A 15,798-nucleotide genomic window follows, 5' to 3' on the forward strand; every position below is an offset into this window, starting at 1 on the left:
AGGACGCAGAGGAGGCCCCAGAGGATGTGGGTGTTTTGGCCTCGGTGACGGCAGCCGTCTCGGCTGCAGCAGTGCCTACTATGAGTCATGCAGAATCCCAGCCTGCTCAGAAGGTTGAGGAGGAGACACAGAAAGAGCCTCCCAAGACAACAGTAGAAGAACAGAAGGTATTTGGTCAAAATATGTTCTTTAAAAAAACATATTAACATCAGACTTGATGTAACCTCACACTCTGATTTATGTTAAGGTTATCGATGATCTGGAGGATGATTTGGATAACATGGAGCTTGATGACATTGACACCACAGACATCAATCTGGATGACGACTTCTTAGACGACTAAACCCTCAGCACTGAAAGCATTGAGTTTAAGCGACCAAACCTTTTTTTATTTGTTCCTGTTAGACCTGCAGAGCTGAAGTCTAGGGTCAACTGGGCTGAATATAAATACGTCTTTTAGGGTGTACCACCAATGGAAAGACAAGGAGAAATGTGCTTTATTGTTGGTGAATTTTTTTTTTGGACTTCATTCTGGACCTTCAATTTACATTTTACCCATACATCTAGGTATACGTTGATTCTTGTGTGTTCAACCATGATAAATTATGGTGCCATTATTCATAATAAAGATAACTACTCTACTACAATGATTTGTCCTGTCATGAGATTGTTTGTTTTTATATCCTGTTAAATGTAGATCAAAAAACCTCAAGAGGATGCACATTAAAAAAGGGAGATTCATTGGGTATTATTTTATTTTGAAATGAATAAGTATAGGCATCTGAATGAAATATGTGAATTGTGCTTTGCAAAATGAAATATTGATACATTTTTCAGACTTAAAAAAGGGGAGATGTTCTTTATTCACGGACACTCATAACCTGGTATCACAGAACCAGGATTTTAACAAAACAACGTTTACTCGGGTAAAATAACCAAATACAATTAACTTTTTAACTTTTTAAGCTTAACAAATCAATAATATGAAAATAATAGCTATTAGAACATCATGAAACAACTACAAATTTCAGTGAATATTTTTAACAAAGTATTCTCCCTGAAAAGAAAACTCCTGTTAATGCTATCCTATAGATGACTATATGGGTTAACTAGTAATTTTGCATGTCAAATTTAGTTAAAATTAAATTTCTGCATAATAAGTAACCTTTTGTCTTTAATCTGGAACAATGAGATTTTCCCCTCAGCTAACATGATTTAACAATACTGTGAAATTACTTAAATTATGTTTGAAAACCTTACTGCAATATACAGTACAAAGACCGCCCATACAGCACCAGTGTACCTCTATTACCTTTGATGTTACAGAGCAAAAGACCCATTAATGGTTTCCCTCAGTTCTTATCTATGTTAAAGAGGTCATATGATGCTGCTAAAAAGAACATTATTTTGTGTATTTGGTGTAGCTTTCACAACGAAGCACACAGCGTCTTCAGGACATGCTGCAGCGTCAACAATACTACAGTGAGAATAAAAGTTAGCCTTCTTTCTTTGCGTGAACATGTGGGAGGTGTTATGCAGATCTTCCCAGATCGTGACGTAGGTATGTGGGGGCGTGTTAGAACGAGCCGTTTTAGGTAGGTGTGGTTAACTCTTAACTTTTATAAAGAATATCTCTTTGGTTTTGAGACTTTAGTGTTTGCAACTTTACAGATCTTCTTTATGCACCAAGAGCTTGTAACACTCCAAAGAGAAAGGAAAAATTGAAATCGCATCACATGACCCCTTTAATAAAATCAGTACATGCAGCTGCTATTCTGGCACAATTGGATGGAGTTTCAAAGCATTTCAAGTTTTACTGCAGATGAAAGAATCTGCAAGTGCTGTTATGATCTGTAGTAATGTTCTTTCTGCAGTAAAGGAAGCATTTATGTCAGCCAGTGGCCCAAAACTAAAAACAGTGTCATTATTTACTTGCGGTCTTGTGTCGCTCCAAACCCATTTGACCCTTTTCTTCCAGAAGATGTTTACTAAAATGTTTGTGCTGCTAGTTTGTTCTTTAAAATTGGTACAGAATTACAGAGATCTTTCATTAAATAGCATCCTGACCATTAGATGGTGCTAGTGCTCCTAATTGATTATTGTTTGTCAGTTAACTCATTGTGTAAATAAGAGAGGAAAGAACACAGCAGTCACATTTTACAAAACAACTACTTGATAAAACATGATTGATCATCTGTTAACATCTGTGACAATATGGCTGCCACCTTTCCCCTTCCTGTCACAGATTCTGTCTGCTATCTCTGCACTTCCTATTTAAAAAACTCTGTTGTTCTAAGATGTTGCCACAGCTTGTGCAAAAACTGTCTACAAAGCTACTGGGAGCTCAACAAGTCCTTGGAGTGTCCTGTTTGTTTGAGGGAGACACACTGTTCTGTTCATCTACATCATTTAAGTATTTCTCGCTTCACCTCAGAGGGTAAATCTTCTCAAGACAGCAACTTCAAACCATTCCATGTGGGGAATGCAGAAAGTGAAATGGTAAGTGAGTTTATTAAGTATGCAAAGTCAAATTAAGGTGCTTTCTAGATGAAGTCAGGAGGTGGGAATACTTGAGCTGAAATTTCCTACTTCCAACCTCAAAGCCTTCTGTCTTTTTGTGTTCCTTACCTCTGACGCCGAGTTTATGTAATGCATATTGAAGGATCTAAGGATCCTCAAATGCAAACTGTGTTTTGCTTCAAGAGAGCAACCATACATTTGTGTTGTTTTACTTTCTTTTATATTCATTTACTCTTCATTCATTCATTCACTTAAGCATAAGCATTTATCATTTAATTACTTTATTCCATTTAATCATATCCAGGGGTGTCAAACTCAATTCCCGGAGGGCCACAGCCCTGCGGAGTTTAGCTCCAGCCCTAATTAAATGCACCTGATCCAGCTAATCACGTCCTTCAGGCTTATTTGAAAACTACATGGTTTGTGTGTTGGAGCAGGGTTGGAACTAAACTCTGCAGGGTTGCGGCCCTCCAGGAACTGAGTTTGACACTCCTGATATAATCATTTATAATAATCATTATAGCCCTTTATATACTTGTTCCATTGATTCATTAATTGATTTGTTATTTTTATATTGCTGTTTAGTCTTACGATGTGTGACATCAAGGGTTATTTGTCTTAACGAGTAATAGATAAGAGGGAATGTTAATGGAAACTCAAGATGGGATGCTATTTGGATAAAAGTGTTTGCCAAATGCATACATGTAAATGTCTATGCCAGCGGTGGCGAACTCCGATCCTGGAGAGCCGCAGCCCTGCAGAGTTCAGCTCCAACCCTAATTAAAACTCACCTGCGTGTAGCTTTCTAGTAACCCTTCAGATCTTGATTAGCTTGTTCAGGTGTGTTTGATTAGGGTTGAAGCAAAACTCTGCAGGGCTGCGGCTCTCCAGGACTGACGTTCGCCACCCCTGGTCTATGCTAACACCAACAGCAGTCAGTAGAGAAGGACTTATCAGTGGTAATGAGCACTATTGCCAGCATTAAGACAGAAGAGGACATCAGTGCCATGGTCCAGATGTTGATGGAGGTCAAATATGAACCAACTGAAAAAAACATAACAGCAAACATAGAAGAAAACCTTATATATGAACATAAAATGGAGGACATTGCCTCTGTGAAGGTAAGATGTCAAAAGTGTCAGCACATGTCTTGCAAGTAGAGAACACATCTCAAAACATGTTTTTGTTTGTTTTGTTTTTTTCCAAGAGGGAGCAGACCAATGAAACCAGGTGAGTGTCCTATCTGCTCATGAAAATGCAAAGATCAATGATGTCTTGTTGGTACATAAATGCTTTGAAATAAGAAATGTGAAATCAACAGTCAACCTCTAAATCTCTTATGCTTGCTTAGTTACTGAGTCAACTTCCTTTGCTTCTCCTAAAAGCCATTGATTTAAACATGATTTACTGCTTCTAGGGATGAGGAAGTTGATACAGATGTGATGCTACATGACCCAGTTTCTGCACCCAGTTCCATCTTAAAGGAACCCAATGAATCTAGAGAGAATTCTCAACCGCCACCCACGACAACTTGTAAATCATTAAGGTCCAACCTTTGTCCAAAATGCGGCAAGAGTTTCAAAATAAAGTCCGACCTCAGAGCCCATGAGAAGGTGCACTCCTTGAAGAAGCCACACCAGTGCTCCACCTGCGGAAAGAGTTATGCCGGCAAACAAGAGCTCTCCATGCACAAACGGCTACACACTGGCGAGAAGCTGTTGGACTGTTCTTATTGCACGAAAAAGTTCGTCAGGGAAAGCGGACTGAAGTCCCACTTGAGGAGCCACACCGGAGAGAAGCCATTCACTTGCTCACAATGTGGGAAAAGCTTTTCTCGACGAAGTACCCTAAATACTCACTTGCGGTTGCACGTAGGCACCCTGCCCCACCAGTGCGATCATTGCGGGAAGTTTTTCAACACAGCGGCGGCTATGAGAGTCCACAGGGCAACCCATACCGGAGAAAGGCCCTTTCCATGCCCGCAATGTGACAAGAAGTTCATCAATAAATTTGATTTGGATGTTCACCTGGATAGTCACGCAGGGAAGAAGCCGTTCAGCTGTTCTGTGTGTGGGAAGAGTTTCTTGAGGAAGCAAGAACTCAAAACTCACCGAACCATTCACCAAGACAACCGTCCTTTTCATTGCACAGACTGCGAGAGCAGCTTCAAAAGGTTGAGCCACCTCACATCGCACATGAAGATCCATTCCTCTGAAACTCCTTACAAATGCACATACTGCAGCAGATCCTTCAAGCATCCAAACAGCCTCAAAATGCATGAGCGTCTTCACACCGGAGAGAAACCCTACACTTGTGAACACTGCGGGAAAAGGTTCCCCTCTTCAGGAGATCGAACTAGACACCTGGCCGTACACTCTGAGGTGAAATCCTACAAGTGCCTGAAATGTGACAGGAGCTTTCGCTTTAAGAACAGTATGAGGTCCCACCAGGTCACACACACTGGAGAAAGACCTTTCCATTGCAAGAAGTGTGGCAGGAGCTTCGCTAGGCTGGCAAATCTCAAAGCGCACAAGGTGGTGCACACCGACGAAAGAAGTTACAGCTGTTCTCAATGCGGTGTGGCCTTCAAGTCCTCCTCTACTCTCAAGAGCCACCTCATAATCCATTCCAGCAAGACTCTGTTTGACTGCACCACCTGTGGCAAAACCTTCACTCGTCAAGACACCTTCAAACGGCATCAAGACATTCACGCAGGGATCAAAGTCCACAAGTGCTCAGAGTGTGGAAAATGCCTGAGCTCAGCAAGTTGCCTGAAGCTGCACATGCAGGGTCATTCCGGGAAGAAGAAAATGTACAAATGTGATGAATGCGAAAAGAACTTCAGTTCCACGTCCTACCTCCTGAAGCACCGGAAGATTGCACACACAGACGAGAAGCCGTATATGTGCTTCGAGTGTGGGGAGAGCTTTAATACGGACGGGAAACTGGTTACTCACCAACTACAGCATTCAGGACAGATGGATCACGTTTGCTCCCATTGTGGGAAGAAGTTTGCACGGAAAGAGACACTAAGACGTCATGAGAAGGTGCACTCTGAGAAGAAGCCTCACCAGTGCTCAGAGTGTGGGAAAGGATTCACAAGGATCGACCATCTAAAACAGCATCAGAGAACCCATGACAAGAGAAATTAAATGGAAGTAATGTTTTCATTTTGAGTTATTTCATTAGGCATTATATTTTAGTGAAAGGAGACGCTACTAAATTGATGTAGCCAATTAATATGCACAGCATTGCTTTAATTAACATTTTCTTTTGCTACTGAATTCTTACTTTTGTCCAGGCAATTGAGTAATGAGATTGAGGATTGAAGGAGAGGAATGTTGGCCCCCTCTTGAGTTCATTTGATTGGCACTTTATACTATTTATCGCTCCACCAGATGGCAGTCTATGCTTTGAGACAGAATTCAATGAATTGTGATACTAAAAAGGTGCCTGAAAACAATGTTGCAGAACCTCTAAAATCATGAAAAATAAAAGCATTTCAATGTGAAGTAAAATATAAGAGAAAAATATTGTGCTTTTGTTTCAGTGTCTCAAGAATATTATGGATGGTTCTGTCATTAAAGACATTTATACACGGACGTGATGTTTCTTATATAAAACCTTCAATATCTCGGAAATGACAGTCCACTTTTAAGACAACCCCTTGTGTGTTTGGGTTGCCACGTTCCCATTCAAAATGAGTCTGCTAAATACATAATGGCAGTTAAATATGTAAAAACAGTCCACATGTCTCAAAATGAAATTGGATTCTGATGCAAATGGCATGTATCAGCCATGCAGCGGTGAGGACCAGCTCTGGGATTTAAATATACTAACGCTTTATCTTAAGCTGCTGTCTTTGCATTAACCCACTCTTGTACCTAAAGAGTAAAATAATGTCATGAATCATAAAGAGAAATCATCTGGACTTACATTAGACTTTGGGTCAATGTTCCAAATTGGATATTTGACTGGATATTTCGGTCCTTATTTTTTAAAAAGAGCAAATTGCTGCATAACACCAACGTCAGAATGGCTTCAGAAAAGCCTCTTTTGTGAGTTCATCACCCAGGCATTCAATCTTTCCATTTTGTGTCCATTGTGTTTGCATGTGCATTCCCATTTGTCCATGTGGATGTTTGCAGACTCAGATTCCACTCCAGCAATTTCATCCCCAGTCGAACAAATAAACATAGTAAGAAATTCTAAGTCTGGTCAGGGGAGAGTCACACTCTGTCTCCCTGACAACAGTCGCTAAGCAACTAACATTTGTCATCCCTTTTCTTCCTTACCTCGTGTCCCGTTTCCAACCATCTGCCTTTAGAGTGAAGCCATCAAACCCTTTCAAATACAAATATAGTTCCAGACCTCGAGGAGCGTCACTGCAAGCTTCGGCTGCTGGTTTGCTTGCAAGAATCTAGACCTCATCACAATTGCAGGGACAAACCTCAAACACATACCAGGGTATCATTACAAATTGTCTTTATTCTCTCATTTTCAAAGACAGAGTGGATGACATTCATCAATAGTGAGAAACAAGTCAATGGTGCTGCCATGTTTGACCTCGGAACGTTTCCAGAACGTTGTGTTTTCGTTGTTGTTGCAAAAGCCTGTGTGGCCAGCCCCCACAGAAATGCTTGGTCCTATGGCATATTCAGTGGATTTCATGAGATCATGTGTTGATGGGTCTAAAATGTGAGTAGGTGAAAATACAGAACAAAACTTGACCGTCTCTGTGGGCTCTGTGTCTCCTCTTATGGCTCAAAATATGCTCACACGGTATCATCCTTAAACACTCATACAGCTTCAGCCATATCACCTAATGGATGTAATTTGTGGTAACCCTCACAATAAGGTTACAGCAATTTTACATAACATTATTGTTAAACAAACAAACAAACATAGTTCTAAACCTAAGCATTGACTACCTCTAAAATCAGAGGGAAATGATGGGTTGACAAGAATGATGTTCAAACCCTGTCAAACTATTTGTATTAGTGTTGCTCAATGCACTGAACTCTATGGCGTGAAGCATCAGTGGTGCTCAGAGTTCACACAATTTCAACTTTGACTTTGTTAGCTGACCTTTCAAAGCTTTGACAATGATAACCAGACTTGTAGGTACAAGAATCTCAGTGATTTTTGCATCCCTAGAAGCCTTTTAAAGTACAAAGCAAGTGAATAAAAAGTCAGACTTTAAGTATGTGCATTTTAAATGGCTAATATATTTTTTTTCCATTTATTTTTACTAGTTTTTTTTTTCATTGGCACCCCAAGAACTCACTTACAGATCTACTGTGAATTCTCCAAGAGTAACCCAAGACAGTAGTATTTTGCGAGACCACGTTTTCAAAGCAATTGGCAGGACTTTCTGTTCTAAGATCAAATGTTTTCTATCCACTTGCTACCATGTAACACTGTACACTGTCCGTGATGCTTTCTGCCCCACTTCTTATGTCAAAGCGGCTTATAACGCTTGCTTTGAAGCCCTGATGCATGTCGTATGAAAGGGTCTAAACTAATATTTTGGTTGAAATGGCCAAAATTCCTATCAACCAATCACCCACGTCCTATTTGGTGAAATCACAGTAAGCCTCATGATAAAGACAACATGAGAAAAAGACATTACATGCTTTAAGACTATATGACAAAGTGGGCCATTCTCAATATGGTCCTTTTTGGTCATTTAGGAAAGTGAGGTGAGAGGAAATTTAAAGTACAGTTTTAACCTGAACCCAGGGTTTGATGGCGTTGGTTGAAAGTGCCTTTTCAATCTCTGAGACTTGCATTCAGCTGCGTGCAGCTAAATTCCAAATACTATATATTACAATCAACCCGTATAAAGGAAAATGAGAGTCAGTCGGTTTATTCACTTGTCATACAGAATTGAGTGTGAAGATGGCTTGCTTTCATTATAGACTGAGGTGTCAAATTAGTTAAATGGTATTCTCTTATTCTCTAGAGTTTGCCCTGTCTGACTCAAGGGAGTTTATCAAAGCACTCTCTACAGACCTATCTGCTTTCCCTGCCAACACCGATTGCCTAATATTGCCTGCTTTCTTATTTTATGCTCATTGAATAACAGGTCTGTGTATTACTCCCACCACATTGGTGGAGTTTAATTATGAGTGCACATAATTAAGAGTTTAAATCGATGTTAATATCAGAACAACAACAACATTTTGCTGTTATATTGCAAAATGTCCCATTACATCTTAAAACAATCAATTAGTATGTGATTTTGCTCTCAGCGGGCCTCCCCATGGTTAAGACTTCATTATAGGTGAATATCTGAGTATGTACTTTAGGCCTGATTGACTGAAGTCATTACTGTGCGTCAAAGATTACATTTCACTAATAATTGTTTGAGGGAGAAACTCATCAGTACCTAATCACAAACATTGCTTATGTTTGAGTATTTTCTTCCTGTTCTCCAAATTTATGACAAGCCAATTAATTCCAACCACAAACCAGGAGTATGCGTTTTCTAAAGGATGTTAAATCAGCTGTACGCCACTTTTCACTTCAAATCATTCATCACGCTACAGCAACCACATATGAAAACTATTTTAGCAAGTGCTAATTCCGCTTGTAAACAAGGCCCTTGAAGATACAATTCGCAATTACCGCAACTGGCCGGCTGTTTATACTAGAACAATTTTTTTAAAAACTTGTGAATATCATTACCATTCCTCACAGTTCTGCACTGATTTAACCCCATATGTTGCACAATGCTTTGCAATTAGCCTCAAAGCTAATTTCTTGGGTGCCATATACTCTGCAATAACAGAGTGCATTAGGAAACATCCCCACTCGGGGGTCAAAACATCCATCGTTTGCATGAGGTTAGCCAATAAACCTGATGTGTATCACTGAACATTGTACATCAAGAAATTTGTATCTAAAAGAGGAACTGTCATAAGTTTGGTTCACATTGTGATTAACACCATGTCCTAGCCAGATGTGATGGCATAAAGCAATATTTTATCAGTTGCTTGGTTTTAATTTCTATGCTGTAAAGCCAAATAGCCCAGCCCACAATGAGATCTCATTGGTTCCATAAAAATGTGTATAAAACATCAAATATCTTCTCACTGGCTTTGATACTGTGATTAAAATTAAAGCAGAGTTACAACGCACCAACGAGTGCTTTTGAGGAGGAACTAATCACTGGATCTGCAAAGGTTTTCCAGGTTAGTGGCATCAAATGAATGAAAGATCCTCAAGAGCTTTGTTCTTGATCACAGCCCTCAAATGAAATTTTGATCATAAAGTTTTAACACATCTTCTGCTATTTTTTTCTGTTATTTGCCATTTTTACATAGCAGTCTATTATTACAGTATAATCTGATAAAATAAACTGTATTAGGTCACTTTACATTGATTGATAGTTAGATTTTCTTTTCTTCTGGACTTACCGGGCTACATGAGACTAAGTCTGGTTAGGACACAGTGTTTTCTCAAAGCCATAACCACCATTGGCCTTATTCAGATTAGCAGTTGACCACTAGGGCTGCACGGTATATTGAAATAATTGTAATCAGTATTATCAAATTGCCAGGACTTCGATTTAATTAAATAAATATATGCGCTGCATGTTTCATAGTGAAGCACAACACTGTGTCATCCACCAAAATAAAAGCTTGATAGTTTAATATTTATGGTTTAAAATATTAAAGGGGTCATATTATTCGATTTCACGTTTTCCTTTCTCCTTCCTTTCCTTTCTCTTTGGAGTGTTACAAGCCGTTTGTGATCCCTAAAGTTCCCTAAAGTTGCAAAGACTAAAGTCTCAAACCCAAAGAGATATTCTTTATAAAAGTTAAGACTGGTCCACACCCTCCTAAAACACCTCGTTCTAACATGCCCCCACATGTCTACATCACGATGTGGGAAGATTTGCTCGTTTATAATGGGTTTTAATGTTTTTGTCTCATCGTTCCGGCCGGGACACAGCATCACAGTATGGAAAGGGCCGTAACATTTCCGTCACACGCTTGAGGTATTCGGCCAATCACAACGCACTGGATAGCTGGCCAATCACAGCACACCTCGCTTTTCAGACCGATGAGCTTTGTAAAAATCAATGCGTTTCAGAAAGGCAGGGCATAGAGGAGAAACAATAATGTACATTATGTGGAAAATAATGGTTTTTGAACCTTAAACCGCATAAACATTTCATTACACCAAATACACAAAATAATGTTATTTTAAGCAACATCATGACCCCTTTAAGTATATTTATTAAGTATAGTGTATTTAAGTATAGTTTAAAATGAAGAAATTATTTAAATATTAGTATTGTAATTTTACAGTCATACTATGAAGTATATTTAAATATAGTTTAAAATGAAGAAATTTATTAAATATTAACATTGTAATTTTACAGTCATAATCTAAGATTATTTTTAATTAAATTTTAGAGTTTTTATTTTAACCTTATTATTTAATAACCACAATAAAAATTAATTGTTATTTTATAGTCAGATTATATGGGTCAACAGTGGGAATATGACCTATGAAAACTAAAGAGTACACCCAAATGTAAACACCCAAATCTTTACATTTTTCTCAAATCAGATGGTTTTCACTCAAAAAAAAGTCTTCAGGGTAAAAAGTACTTTTTTTAAAAAAAGCAAATGCACTCCTCAACAAAATCACCCTAATCAATTTAGAATTATTCTTTCTTTCTAAATATAGCTATTCAAGTCATCTAGTGATAACTCGTGTATTTTTTTTTCATACAGCGGAAAAACGAAATATCCCAATATCGTGCAGCCCTATCAACCAATATGAGTTTTTCAATAACTGCTTCAGTTTAAATCACTTTATTTGGTACCCCTAAACCTGAAAATATGCTATTTTGGTGCAGTTAGAGTGAGAAAAGCTAAAATGCTAAATCCATGCATTAACTAAAGTATCTTATTTTGTGCCGGTGGGCTTTTTTTTTTTTTTTTACGACAGGACTACTTTTACTACAGTTCTGCATCTGTGCCGTGTCAGCATGCTTCTACTACAGGATCTACTCTATCACTAACAGCCTACCACAGCCAGCATGATCCACTCATTACACTGAAATCCAGTGCTATATTTATTTTGGTCTGTCTGTTTACAGTCCTCTCGCAACCTCAAAGATCATGTTCTGTCAGGATAGTTTATACACTGCTTGGTTTCGCTGCACCACTGTCACGTTCAATGACTGAGAGACTGGTATAAACAACTAATTTCACACATACTAGTTTAGGTAATATCTCCGGAGAATTATCTCCTCTGTGAAGTGGTGCGACAACACTGTCTCTTATCTCCTCACCTGTCAATCTTACATGCAGTTCTTCAATTTCTGCTCTAGCCTCCTTTAACACCTTCTCCCCTTCTTACGTTACATTAGAGCGCTGAGGTCATGACAAGAACGTGATTTCTGCCTGAGCATCCTGCTTCCTCTGTGTCTGCTGAGGTCTCTGTCTCTGACGCCCTCCCTGTCTCGGCCGAGGTGGGAGCGCGGAACGAGCCCTGACAGAAAGCGCTTGGCCCTTCTGGTCAAGCTCTCTCGGCGGGCCGCCGTGGGGGACCCCTCCGTCCAGCCGGGCCCCAGGTTGTGGCCCCGGGCCGCTCTCACAGCCGCTTCCAACAGGTCATTAGTGTGGTGGTCCAGAGAGACGGAGAGCTCCAGATACAGGCAGCCAAACATCATTGCGCTGGAGTGTGCCTCTGAGAAAGAGAGAGAGAGTGTGAGGGAGGTAGGTTTGAGTGATACAGACGCAGATGGAGTTTGACAATCTCTTGTTATATCAACACAGATTAGCATTAGATAACTGAATCAATTGAGTGGGACTTAATGGAGCACGGAGGGGCCATAGGAAAGGAGAAATAAAGGCTAAACGCTTGCTGTTTGTGTGGGTGTGTTTGTTCGGAGGTGTGTGGACAGGATTGAATTAGATCACTTTAGATGTCGACTAGACGGCACCATTGTGGATGAGTGACATAACCTGAGAGAAGAAACAAACAGACGAGGAGGAGGAGACTGAGAAAACTGAAAAACATTTATCATCCCAATCCAGATATGACATGTAGTTTTATAGGGGTTGTATCATGAAAAATTATATTTAGTTTAGTTTAATGTTTTAGCAGTCAGTTCAAAAGACCTATTATTGAAACCAGTGTTATTTTAATATTATTTATATACTATATTAATTTTTTTTTTTTATATTTTCAGTTTTTATTTAAATTTTAGTTGAAGTTTTAGTAATTTAATTTTATGTGCTTTCTTCATTTTTATTTTAAAATATTTTTATAGCCTAAATTTATTTTTTGTTTTAGTTATATTAGCACTTCAACTTAAATGAAAATGGGGGGGGGTCTAATATAGTAAGACATTTAATTTAAATTAATTAATAGCTTAAGTTTTATTAAACAATACCAACACTGAAACAAGGCAGGTTGTTCAGAAATCTGACAGCACAACAATGAAAACATTCACACATGACCACCCACATTTACACGTCAACTACGCCTATTCAGTGTTCAGCAACTTGGCCTGGCCTGACAAAGTAAAGTAAAGATGAAGAAGTCTAGATAAAACAACAAAAACAACAGAATAAGATGATGCTAATATTCAGTATTATTTTGTTATTCTTCAACCAGAATAAGATACTATACAGTTGGTACAGTATGTAACTAATGACAAGCCCAACCAAACATTGTGCTGATCCTGGCATCATATCCTTCTGAAAGATCACAGCTATAGAAATAAGTGGCTGATGTTTATTTTTACCATGATCCATGCTCATTTCAATTCAACCTTAACAGTTTGTGAGACACATTTCAGCACGGATTGTTCTGTGAATCTGTCACAGGCTTTGCTAAGAGGCTGTTACTGTAAGATGGAGCAGTGGCGACTAGATTGGATCCAATAGCAAACCCACTACATAAGTAAGTGTTATCACTCGTTTGCAAAGACATTTCATAACAGAGGTCATTTAAATGGAGGTCTTAAAGGCACAATGGCAAAAAAAAGCCTGTTTAATGAGGATCCAGTATATTTGGCGATACCCACTTTTGTGTGCGTGTGTGTGTGTGTGTGTGTGTGGGGTCAGTAATATTTAAAAAATAATAATACTAATATTTTTATTCAGCAAGGATGCATTAAATTGATCAAAAGTGACTGAAAAAATGTATAATAGTACAAAAGATTTCTGATTCAAATAAATGCTGTTCTTCTGAATGGTCTATTCATCAAACAATGAACAACAAATCAGCTCTGACATACAGTGGTGTGAAAAAGTGTTGGCCCCCTTCCTGATTTCTTATTTTTTTGCATGTTTGTCACACTTTTTTACTTTCCCCCACCTCAACCCTCTCAAGAACATTTTATATATATATATATAAGTTCTTGAGAGGGTTGAGGTGGGGGAAAATAAATAGACTTTAGGGAAAAAATAAATGATAAAGCATTAGATATGACACCTATAAAATGATCGACCCTGTTATCTTAACAAAAATGAATGGGCACTTATTTGTTCTGGCACAGCAGGCAAGAGATTTATCACATGTGTGTAGCATTACGGTTCTTCAGAGTTGTAAATTCTGTTTATGGCTATAGACTCATCTTCTCCAGCATAAGGTTGGCCGTCTCCGTTTCAGTGATTTAGTCTGTACGACCTTACAGCATGTACGTATCCACCATCTGTGTGTCTGTTTAAATAAGGCTTGAATGTCAGCATAAAAAGCTGACTCGCAAATACACAATGTAAATTAAACCCATTTACATGAAGCGGAGTACATTGTGAGTGTGTGCTCATGTGTTTGTATCAGAGACAGGAAGATAGATGCAGACAGAAAAAGATTCAGAACATTTCCGTATCGATAACCACACTGGCTGCAGCACCCGGAGGAATAAATATGCTGAGCACAGATGTGTCCGCATAACTGTCCTCTGCACTTCCTACAAGGTCCTTTTCTCCTTGCCACACCCATCTTATGCACTCACAAGTGGTGCTTCCTAATGTTCATACTTAGGGTTGAAGATCTGAACAATCCCCGAAGCCTACAAGTATTAAACTTTGGAGCATAACTCATCCCACACATTTTGTGCTCCTGACATGCATGATTCATTCAAATTCTGCAGCAACGTAGATGAGAAGAGTGCTATCAAAGTCTCTTTAAAAGGCACTCTGTAGCCATCTCAGTAACATTCTCAGGCAGCTATTTCCTATGTTTTGCATGAATAGCAATAGACCATCATCTCTGAAATCTGAACACAACAGTATCTTAAATATTGTATCTGTAGCTCAAATCAATTTTTTTTTTCTTTCAGGCCAATACTACTTCAAGTAAACATGTAGTAAAATCTTGGAGTCTGTATATTTTTGAAAGTATCTTGTGATCATCAAGGCTATATGAATTTTCAGCAGCCAGTACTTTAGTCTTCAGTATCACATGATCCTTCAGAAATCATTCTATGTTAAAATAATTATATTTTAATCAATAGGCTGATTTGTTGCTCAAGAATTCTTATTATTATCACTTTATCCATACGTATATGGATATGGATTATATAAATCTATATAAATATCAAGGTTTCTTGAAGCATCTTGGAGAAGTTGCCACCGTTCTTCTGGCTTTAGTCTGACTCAGTTTGTTGTGCTTCTTCATGTCATTCCAGACAGACTGGATGATAATGAGATCAGATCTCTGTGTGGAGCACTGGCTGTTGTCAGACTCCTTGTGCAAACAAACCAAAACTCTCACTGGATTGTTTATCTATCACAATTAATGGCAAAATGAATGTTTGGAAATGTAAAGTGATATGTCCTACTGACACACTACAGCAAAAGATAGAAATAACTGACTTAAACCCATTTTTAGCTGGTAGAAAATACTAGTGTTCTAATCATTTTGGCCACTGCTGTATACAAATGTCCTCAAATGTTAGATTTGCCATTACTTTGCCCTGTTGTTGTTCATAATTATGGTGGATAAGCAGCAACGTGAAATAAACAGAAGAATGCAGCTTATACTGGATGTAATTTTCCAAAAGAACAGAGCACACCTCTGATGTCATCCTTCCTGTAGAACCGTCCTGTTATCAGCTCTAATACATGAAAGTGCCTGCACACCATTTTCTTAATGATTACAACACACTAAGCTTCCTTATCCTCCTTATCACAGGCCTGCAAACACATGGCGCAGGGGGTTCACTTCACCATGCAGGAGAAGGAGAGAATTAGAGAAAGAAAGGTGTGAGGGAGAGAATATGAGTGCATGTACCAGAACTTG

General features: G+C 38.7%; 3 protein-coding genes across 5 annotated transcripts in view; 2 read left to right on the top strand and 1 right to left on the bottom strand.

Annotated features, from left to right (window-relative positions):
• The window catches only part of copb2 (COPI coat complex subunit beta 2), a 12,890-nt gene extending 12,398 nt beyond the window's left edge, over nucleotides 1-492 (top strand). Inside the window, exons 21-22 of the mRNA XM_016461044.1 lie at nucleotides 3-167; nucleotides 248-492. Of these exons, the coding sequence (XP_016316530.1) occupies nucleotides 3-167; nucleotides 248-343 (261 nt within the window). The 3' untranslated portion in view covers nucleotides 344-492. The remainder of the gene's footprint in view (nucleotides 1-2; nucleotides 168-247) is intronic.
• A 1,661-nt stretch (nucleotides 493-2,153) lies between these two features.
• LOC107668997 (gastrula zinc finger protein XlCGF57.1) lies at nucleotides 2,154-6,261 on the top strand. Of its 2 annotated transcripts, none has more exons than XM_016461086.1 (4): nucleotides 2,154-2,499; nucleotides 3,453-3,641; nucleotides 3,728-3,750; nucleotides 3,938-6,261. In XM_016461086.1, exons 1-4 carry the CDS (start codon nucleotides 2,215-2,217, stop codon nucleotides 5,670-5,672), a joined length of 2,232 nt encoding a protein of 743 aa, XP_016316572.1. In that variant the 5' UTR covers nucleotides 2,154-2,214; the 3' UTR covers nucleotides 5,673-6,261. The 2 variants fall into 2 exon arrangements, with proteins under 2 accessions (XP_016316572.1, XP_016316573.1); XM_016461087.1 differs by having other exon boundaries at nucleotides 2,484-2,499; nucleotides 3,396-3,641; nucleotides 3,938-6,254.
• Nucleotides 6,262-11,170: 4,909 nt separating this feature from the next.
• Nucleotides 11,171-15,798, bottom strand: part of LOC107668956 (GTP-binding protein REM 2-like) — a 26,190-nt gene continuing 21,562 nt past the window's right edge. For both annotated transcript variants that reach the window (XM_016461030.1, XM_016461031.1), the window contains one exon: nucleotides 11,171-12,231. In XM_016461030.1, the coding sequence (XP_016316516.1) occupies nucleotides 11,903-12,231 (329 nt within the window). In that variant the 3' untranslated portion in view covers nucleotides 11,171-11,902. The remainder of the gene's footprint in view (nucleotides 12,232-15,798) is intronic.

This window comes from Sinocyclocheilus anshuiensis, unplaced genomic scaffold (assembly GCF_001515605.1).
Source record: "Sinocyclocheilus anshuiensis isolate Anshui unplaced genomic scaffold, SAMN03320099.WGS_v1.1 scaffold4, whole genome shotgun sequence".
Classification (NCBI taxonomy): Eukaryota; Metazoa; Chordata; class Actinopteri; order Cypriniformes; family Cyprinidae; genus Sinocyclocheilus; species Sinocyclocheilus anshuiensis.